This window comes from Danio aesculapii, chromosome 25, assembly GCF_903798145.1.
Source record: "Danio aesculapii chromosome 25, fDanAes4.1, whole genome shotgun sequence".
Classification (NCBI taxonomy): Eukaryota; Metazoa; Chordata; class Actinopteri; order Cypriniformes; family Danionidae; genus Danio; species Danio aesculapii.
In genome coordinates, this window is record NC_079459.1 from 17,922,580 (window position 1) to 17,933,122 (window position 10,543).

Below are 10,543 nucleotides of genomic sequence, written 5' to 3' on the forward strand. Positions count from 1 at the left end.
GGCCATGGGTAAATTTGCATATTATTGACGTCATCCCATTCTATTTGCATCATATTTGTTTATTAAAGTGGTATTTATATTTGCACTACATATTTTATTTATATATATATATATATATATATATATATATATATATATATATATATATAGGCAAGGCAAGTTTATTTATATAGCACATTTCATACACAGTGGCAATTCAAAGTGCTTTACATAAACAGGAATAAAAGAAACAAGTATAAGAAAAATAAAAACAAATAATAAGAATGGTAAAAAAATTAATAAAATAAATAAATAGTCATAAAAACAGATAAAATGTGTTATAAAAAAATTTAAAAGAAGAGAAAAACATAATAGTGCGATCTGTCGGACATAGCACAGTGCTCATTCAGTAAAGGCACAGCTAAACAGATGTGTTTTCAGTCTTGATTTAAATGTGCCTAATGTTGAAGCACATCTGATCATTTCTGGAAGCTGATTCCAGATATATATATATATATATATATATATATATATATATATATATATATATATATATATATATATATATATATATATATATATATTTGAGTTTAATTGAGTTTGAGTTTAATTAATTTTATTATTGTTTGAATGAAGTTAAATGTCGATAGAGTGCAGTGTAGTACTGCAGTACAGTATAGTCTCTCAGATATAATAAAGGAACTTTATTAAATTATTTAATATAACCAGAAATTGGTATGCCCCTAAAGCTCTGTGATTGTGAGTAAAGTAAGTGCAAGAGAAGAATAAATGGTCAAATTATATTGTTTAAATATAAAATAAAGGAGAACAAACAAGATCCTTCAATCAAAACACAGCTTGCACATACACATCTCGTTCATGTCTGTGTCCCATCTCATTTTCTCTCAGCAGAGCTACAGTAGAGAAAGTTCTGACTGTACCAGGAACGCTACACCTCACACTCACAGGACATTTGTTGAAAAGTTGCTAGATTTGTTATTAGGCGCTATTTTGAAATAAAGTCACTAACAGGGTCTGAAAAGTGGCTGAATCTAGCGGCAACGTTGCTAAGTGGTCAACACTGAACTCGAGAGATGCCTATCATTTCTTTGAACACCCATTCCATGATCGATACTTTGAGAAACAGATTGCAAAAACCGATGATAAAGAACAACTTGCACATCAAACACACAAGCTTGAGCTTTCATTTACTAGATATGATGAGCTGCATGGATGTGGTCAAATCTGTGTTTATATGTGAATAAATATGAAATAAAATGTGTTCATAGAAAGCGATGAGGTCTCTTCAGAAAACTTTGATTCCTTTACGTTACAAAACATCATATTTCAGAGGAGGTAAATCTCTTATATTTCATAAAATATAAACCACTTTAGGAAGAAGTAAACAATAACAATAGTCCTAATGTATTTCCTGTTTAACATTTTTATTTTCCATAGCTTTCGAGAATCCAAGAAGGTCCACATATTGATAAATAATGCTATGATAGCTGTTTTAATGTTAAGTCATGATTGAATCGCCTCTTGTTATAGTTATGAAATACTGTGAAAACAAGCTGGAAATGTTCATGGGCCAATGACATTGCCACATTGAAAGGATTTATATATTTGTGTGTGTGTTTTGAAGATAAATAAAAGTCTTTTAGCTTTGGAACAAAAACAAGGGTGTGGATGGTGACTTTTTAATTAAGGTTTTTTGTTAACTAAATTTAAATGGGAAAATCTAAATTTAATGTTAATAAAACTTTTTTGCCCCCCCTCCCCCTCATACACCCCCCACACTCTCTTCATAACTAATAGTCCCCATAAACACTGCACTATTTAATAATAAAATTGTACATATTCATTTCACTTTGTTGCAGTAATTCATCTTGAATTGTGCATATCCACTGCACATATACATTTGTAATTATGTTCATATCTATCTTCATACTTCTGATTAGTAATAGCAACCTGTACATATATTCATCTATTGGTAATCTCTGTTCATAGTTAACATAACCTATATATAACGTTCATAGTACATCAATCTGTAAATATTACTCATAATTTTTCTATAATTAGGGACAGAGTACCTACGGTGCATAGGCCCTATTGGAATTGCTCTGTTTATTCTTCTTCTCAAGAATGAATCGCAATTTTGAGGTTTAAACATGCTTGAAAACTCACAAAGCTTTGCACACGGCCCACAAGTGGTGAAAATTTACGTTTGTTTTAGGTTTCGGAAGTGGGTGTGGCAAAATGGCTTGACAGTCCCACCTATGCACATTTGACTAACTGGCCCCCGAGTTACGATTCACGCACATGCACGAAAATTGGCACACACATCAAACATGCCAATACCTAAAAAAAAAGTCTCTTGTTGCACTTTATAACTTATACCTATATCCTGCACTTGCTGCTATTGCACTACTGGTTAGACCTAAACTACATTTCGTTGCCTTGTACTTGTACATTTGTATTGACGATAAAGTTGAATCTAATCTAATCGTTACGACTTTAAATATTACTCGTTTTAGTAAAAAGAAATCAAATAAAATCAACAAATTTGTCTTTATATCTTCAGTGCTTACATTTACTCTTGACATACAAATATTAAGTCACTTGACAGGCCAGTCTGTCACAACATTTTTATTTATAGTAGACTAAAGTGTCGATGTTTCTTTTTACACTTCATTTTCAACTACAGCAGCTTCTGTGTTCATATTTTCACTCACAGACATGTGACCACTACAGACTGAACAAATAAAATAAAGCAGAGAAGGTTTCCTTGTCAACGTTTGCCTTTGGCATGTAGTTTCAAACTCCTCAAACAAACTCTTTGTGAACTTTGTTTAGGCCTAATTCCAAAAAAAAAAAAAAAAAAAAAAAAAAAAAAAAAAAACACCAAAACAATTCGCCCTTTGATTTCACTTTCAGTATATTAGCACAACAACATTTAAAAACCACTGTTTCAGATCTCACAATTAAACGCATAAGACACAGAATTTGGTGCATCAAGAACAGCTTCTATTTTACAGCATCCTATTTTACTGACTATTCCCAGTTAATTTCTATTAGTGGTTATAGGCAGAGACAGTTAGCGTGGGAAACCATAGCTGCTTAAGTTAGGGACAAGTATTTATGTATAATACAAAATAAGTAATGTAATGTGTGACGTTTATAGACCTTTCACTTGAAAAAGTGGGGAATAATATCAAAGGTAAAACTTAAAACTATGGTATTGAATCTAACTGTAACTTATCCCAAAAAAGGACAAGCCATTCTCATAACTTTGTTCTTAGTGTGACGAAAATGTAGGCAATGAATGACTAAGGCTAATGCGAGAAATACTGCTTCGTCTTTAAAAAAGAGGAGGACACCAAAACTCAAGAGTTTATAGAATAAACCCTGCTCCTGACCAGGGGTGTGTTTCCGAAAACCATTGTTAGCCAACTAAGGTCACAAGTTCCGTTGTTACAAACATTGTTCTTTGATCTGTCGTTCCAACGAACATTCGCAAACTGTGTCGCAAACTTGTACGCTTGCAACTACACATCTAGATCTGTAGTGAGAAACATAGTTCCTGGCTGTGTTCTATTCCCAGTTATCCCCCTATGGCCTATTCCTTTAGAACATTTTAACATTTAAAGTATTTTTAAGTATTTTTACAGTTCAGTTTTAGCGATCTTAATATTGACAATTGCGCTCCCTTCGCAGTAAACTTTAAAAACATTGATGTCATTTTTAACACAGAAATGGTTCATGACGAAAGCTATAGGTGACCTATTATGTAAAAGTGGATTTATGTTTCGTCTCCAAAGCTTGTGAAAAAAATAACGTCGCATACGTTAATGCTTTTAATTTATAGTAGGTTATTTATTAAGTATCTGTACTGTATATGACATGATGGGCCTGTTGGTTCGAACATTTTTGCTGTGGTTTACATGTGTCAAATTGTAAAAGGTGACTTTTCAAAAAAAAATAAATAAATAAATAAACAATAGGCTATCCTACCTAATAATAATAATAATAATAATAATAATAATAATAATAATAATAATAATAATAATCATTATTATTATTATTATTATTAATATTAAAGTAAGATTTTCTTTATTTCTTAATAAATAACCTCAGTATTTGTTTATTTATATAATTTATATATGATTTTAGAATATGTGTTAGCTTTTGTAAGTGATTTTATGTTTTAGAATAGAATATGTAATGTTCTCAATAATATTTGTAAAAGAAACATAGGCCCTATATGTGCCATTTACATATTTTTCAATTAATATGGTAAACGAGTGCATGTTTTTACCAAAACGAATTTTGGATTTTTGTAAATGCATGTTTGCGTAAAACAATATAATTTGCACAAAGACATTATGGGGTTCTTCTCTAAAGATGTTTCCCGTTTGGAGCATCATTATGGACGTTTTACATTATAAATAACGTGGTTCAAACGATGGATCTGCAACAGAGAAACCACACACGTTTTGAGAAACACTCATCACTACATTGTTCTTTTCCCAAACAATACATCATACTATGATAGTTCAGCCGCGAGTTACGCCGTTGTTTTGGAAATGCACCCCTGGTTAGGGTCACAGAGTAAGTTACCATGGTAACTGACTCTAAGTAAAAGTTACCTCTTTTTCAGAAACAGACTTAACTTACCCTGCTTTCTCGAGTTTGACAAACCTGCCATTTTGAAACGGAAAACCCAGAATTTCTCTCATTTCAGGGTTAACATGCTGAGTTTTCACTTAACCTCCGTCCTAAATTGGGGCCCTGGTGTCCATCAGGGCTCAGTTTTAGGCCCTTTACACTTTAATATTTATGTTGCCATTTGAGCATCTACTACAATCTGCTGAGGGCTTCATTTTGGATATGTATTTTAATATCTACAACGATTGATGATTCTAATAAATGATTCTAGTCTAACATTTGTTCAATTTGTCAAGAGTACTATTAGGCAGTATTTTATAAATCGCAGAAATGCAGCTACATTGCATCCTATGATTACCTCATGTAGTATGCTTTGAGAAGCAGCTTTAAAGATTCTTTTTAAATATAAGAAAAAGTATTATTTTACAACGAGTGACAAAGGCTATCATCGTGCATTTCACAAGCAGAAGTTTAGCAAAATCAATATAAACTCATGATTAAAATACTCATAGAAAAACTTCAAGCAGCTTCTTACCTTTCTGCAGGCAGGACAGAGGCCATTCTCATCTGTGCGGATACGATGCCAGCAGAAACGGCAGATTTGGTAGCCGCAGGTGCAGGGGAAGAAGTTGACGTCATCAATCTCCAGAGGTTCCATGCACAGTGGGCACTCCATGGGGTCTTCTTTCAGCTCTGGACTGCGGGACATCCTATCACACGGCAAATTAGGGAAAGTCTCTGGCAGGTCGGCCAAGGTGCTGATGAAAAGCCAAAGGTGAGAGATAACTCCACTTAACTGTGGTACAGCACGCAGTTAGCTCATAGAAACACAAAACATCAAGCTAACACACATCAGATTAAAGGGATGGGAATAAATTCACGAATACATTCAGGTCTGTTTCCTGTAGGCATGGGCCGGTATAAGATTCTGACGGTATGATAACCTTGGATAAAAAAAATCACGGTTTCAGTGTGTTGTGGTTAACTGCTCTAAAATATGTTCTTTTTAAATGTCTGTTTTTTTTTTTTTTTGCCTTTAAACACAATACATTGATTTATTTACAATTTAAAAGTCATATTTGCATTAAAAAATCTTACACAAACTGTAGGAACGGTATAGCAGAAAATTTCGGCGGTTTTAAAACCTTGACTTTTCCAAACTGCGGTATACCTTGAAACGGTTATCATCCCATGCCTAGTTTCCCGGGGCTGTGGAATTAAGGCAACAAATAGTTTTGTAAATAATGTTCAATTTCTTGCACAGAATAGTTATCTCACTTCATAAGTCCTAAAACTCACATTTGGGAACCACCAGATGCTACATTTGTTTTTTTTGCTGTATATGAATGTTTGACTCTCAGTAACCATTGACTTGCATTATCTAAACCACCAAGACCCACAGTTTCAAATCATTCTACTGAGGAAAACAAAAAGTCACCTGCATCTCGGAAGGCCTGAGGATGAGTGAACCTTTAACTGTTTTACGTTACTCACGTTATAGCAAGTCGGCTCAGTTGTCTATAAACATGCTGATGTATGGAGTTTGCAGAATAGAACCACTGGGTCACATTAGATCCACACTGAACTAATGTAACGTACAGATAAAACTGCATAAACTACAGTAAAAGTTTTCTACACGCAACACAAACGCAATTTTACATTCAGAACAAAACACAAAAGCTTTATTCAGTCTCTATTTTGTCCATGAGTGGCTATTGTATCGCAAAAGCCACTCATGGACAAAATGTTGTATTGTTTTAGAAACATCTTAGCTTACATTTAATCATGTGTTTGAATTTTGTTTTCAGCGAAATCGTATATTAAACATTCACTCCAATCTCTCGCATTGTGTCAGAATAATTGTTTATATTCGTAGTCCTCCGTGGAGCCCATTTCTACTTCAAAATACCGTTAATTAAACAAACAGCTGATAAAATGCTTGTTTTAATATCTATGCATCGATACGAAAATCCCAATTATTGACATCTCACATCAGTCATGTCTAGCGGCGCGTCAGTGGCGCTGAAAGCCGGTCAGGAGTCTCCCACAGCCGGGACAGACTTCAGTTGACGTGCGGCACATAACACAACGCATAAAACACTGGTTTCACTGGTCCACAAGCAACAACACACAAACCTAATGACGTAAATAATTTTAAAAGCGTGTGAGATAACAAAATCGACTTTCCTCACACACATTTTGTCAACAACGAGTGTTTTCAGGACGTTTTAATTTTGCGGCCTACACTCAACTAAAGCCTGCAGCTCTCCTAACTGATCGGCCCGGCGACTAGAGGAGGAACCGCCGCCTGTCCACCTTTAACTTTACCCTTTACTTAAACCCTAAGTTTTACGTATTAACCATGGAGTTAGTCTGATTTCACACATGAACACACACCTATTACCGCTGAAGTAACTATATTCGGGTGCACTGATCGCGATTAAAGCTGTTGTTTTGCAGGGTACTCACTTCTACTAGCTGGTCCTGTATTGCAGGGATTCCACTCAAGTTTAGGCGGGGGTTTCTGCCTCTCAACTGATCAGGCTTACCCGTTTTATAAATTGGATTGAGCACTATTCCACAGCTCAGATGTTCAGTATTGATTAGATGTTTTCCTACTCAGTTTTACTGTTTATTTAGGTAGCAGATTCTTACCACCATCTTACATTGAAATGAGGAGGGAATACAGTAACAGTCGCCTCTCACTGAGCTTGCGCAAGATGCAAAATGCATTGTGGGAGATGGAGTTTATTTTTGTTAGAAGTATGATAGCAACTCATCGATGTACTGGAGTTGCCACAAGGGGCAGCTTAAATAGATATATTTTCCCATTGAGAAGTAGGCAACAGGCAACTTTACATACTAATAATATGTTATCAATCCATTACTCATTAAATATTTTTCATTAAAAGCATAAAAAAAAGGATTTGAGAAAAAAGGATAAAATATATATATATATACACATATATGTATAGCCTATATCCAATTGTTTCAGATATGTGTGATAAATGTAAACTTTCACCATGTGACCTTAGTCATATGTTTGCATTTTGTCCCAAGCTGCAAAACTACTAGATTACTTTCTTTAAAATGGTTTCTGATATTCTGGGGTCAAATTAGCGCTTCACCCTTTAATCGTGGTCCAAAGTGTTAAAACTGGAGACATGCTGACATTGTGGCCAAATATCAACGTCATTTTACGTCATTATTGAAAATCAAAATAACACTGTCCTTAGACACTGGCTAGACGTTGAATTTTGGCCATCAGGCGTCAAAACCTAAAACTAACCTAATAGTAATGTCTTATGGCGTTGTGTGCCTGCTGGGCAATAACTAGATACATTACAGAATGTTACGTTTACACACATCCACAAATAACATGTAAACGCATCAGTTTTTAACAGCATAATACTCACTACTCACTACTCTTGAGTACTTTTGAAAGGACAACTTTTTACTCATACCTTGAGTAATATTTACAACCAATACTTTTTACTGTACTTGCACTACATTTTTAGGCAAGTAATGGTACTTTTGCTTGAGTATGATTTTTCAGTACTCTTTCCACCACTGGTGATTGGTGTAAAAGAGACAAGGCAGATGTTTTCCATACAGTGCTCAGCATAATTGAGTACATCCTATTTTGAAAATGAGAATACAAAGAATAAGAAACAAAATTCTCTGGTCTGACGAGACTAAAATTGAACCCTTTGGAGTGAATGCCAGGCGTTACATTTGGAGAAAACCAGGCACCGCTCATCACCAGGCTAATACCATCCCTACAGTGAAGCACGGTGGTGGCACCATCACGCTGTGGGGATGTTTTTCAGCAGCAGGAACTGGAAGACTAGTCAGGATAGAGGGAAAGATGAATGCAGCAATTAACAGAGACATCCTGAATGAAAACCTGCTTCAGCGTGCTCTTGACCTCAGACTGGGGCGAGGGTTCATCTTCCAGCAAGACAATGACCCAAAGCATGCAGCCAAAATATCAATGGAGTGGCTATACAACAACTCGATGAATGTCCTTGAGTGGCCCAGCCAGAGCCCAGATCTAAATCCTGTTGAACATCTCTGGAGAGATCTGAAAATGGCTCTACACCATCGCTTCCTATTCAACCTGATAGAGCTTGAGAGGAACTGCAAAGAGGAATGGACAAAAATTCCCAAAGACAGGTGTGGCAAGCTTGTGGCATCATATTCAAAAAGACTTGAGGCTGTAATTGCTGCCAAAGGTGCATCAACAAATATTGAGTAAAGGCTGTGAATACTGATGTACATGTGATTTTTCAGGGTTTTTTTGTTTTGTTTTTTAATAAATTTGCAACAATTTCAAAATATCTTTTGTTTTCTTCACATTGTCATTATGGGGTATTGTGTGTAGAATTTTGAGGAAATAAATGAATTTAATCCATTTTGGAATAAGGCTGTAACATAAAAATGTGGATAAAGTGAAGAGCTATATGAATACTTTACAGATACACTGTATATAAAATATTATATTTTATAGCTTCCTATTAAAAATATGAATTTAAAAGACAGATTTGTGAGGGGTGTACTCATATATGCTGCTGAGCACTGTATGTTCTGGGCTTGTCAAAAGTTGAGTGAATATTTGACATATATTTAAAACATTTAATTTCAATCTAGATATAAAACCTAATGTGGAAACAGCTTTATTTGGTGTACCTGAACACAAAACATCATTAACATTTAAAGGGAAAAATGTTATTGCCTTTGCTACTTTATTAGCGAGATGAAGAATATTACTTGAGTGGAAATCGGCAGATGGATGTGCGATCTGGTTTTATATTGGAAATTAAAGAAAATGTAATATTTCATGAAGGGATTTGTTCAAAACTTTTATGAGACATGACAACCTATGATCACATACTTTGAAAAGATTAGGCATGGGCCGGTATAGGATTCTGATGGTATGATAACCTTCAATAAAAAATATGCCGGTTTCATGCTAGTGTGATTACTGCTCTAAAATATATTATTTTTAAATGTCTGGGTAAAAAACAAACTACTTTTTTCTCCTATTTTGAGAAACATTTATAATATTTTGGAGCAGTAAACATGTCAGGCTAAATAATTCAAATGAATCAGTGACTTCTGCTGTCTTCATTAGTTTCAAAAACACATTTTTAAAATGGCATCTTTAGATATCTGTTCTATTGAAGATACTGTTGTCTTAAAAATAGGATTTTGGCGGTTTTAAAACCTTGACTTTTCCATACAGCGGTAAATCTTGAAAACGGTTATCGTCCCATGCCTAATGAAGACTCTCTCCTTTAACTAAGGAAATTTGTTTGAACAGGTTTAAATGTGATCACTAATATTGTCTGACTCCAGAAGTATGTAGAAGACCACTATAAACATGTTAGATTATTGATTTGTATTATCATGTAGGTATTAATTTATTTGAATTATTTTTACAATTGATATTGTCTAATTACAAATGTATACAATACTGTAAAGGTTTTTTTCTTTTCTCTGTGTTTTTTATTTGAATTTAACTTGTTTGTTCATTTATTTCAGCGGTAAGCGGATATTATGGAAAAAATACAACCTCGACTGTCCAAAATGGTTTGTTAAAACTTGAAAAAAAAAAAATCACAAATAAAAAAAAAAAAAAAACATGAATCTAATTTCATTACATCTATTTGCCTAAACTAGATGTAATAAAAATAAATAAAATAAAATAAACATGAATAAAAACTGTGTAGACATATTTAAGAAAACTAATACAAAAAATACAAACTAAAACATTGGCAAAAAGTTAAACAACAAAATCTAGGTCAAATATTAATAAAGCCTACAGTGATCTCATCTCAATGATACTAAAATAACATTTGTTTGAAGTTCAATTTAAATAGTAATTTATTTGTAG

The 10,543-nt window shown here is 34.0% G+C and overlaps 1 protein-coding gene across 1 annotated transcript in view; it reads right to left on the reverse strand.

The window, feature by feature from the left end:
• cnot4a (CCR4-NOT transcription complex, subunit 4a) overlaps nt 1-7,351 on the reverse strand; it is a 23,640-nt gene extending 16,289 nt beyond the window's left edge. Inside the window, exons 1-2 of the mRNA XM_056451591.1 lie at nt 7,117-7,351; nt 5,183-5,405 (exon numbers count right to left, since the gene is read on the reverse strand). Coding sequence (XP_056307566.1) covers nt 5,183-5,356 — 174 coding nt within the window. The 5' untranslated portion in view covers nt 5,357-5,405; nt 7,117-7,351. The remainder of the gene's footprint in view (nt 1-5,182; nt 5,406-7,116) is intronic.
• Between the last annotated feature and the right edge of the window lie 3,192 nt (nt 7,352-10,543).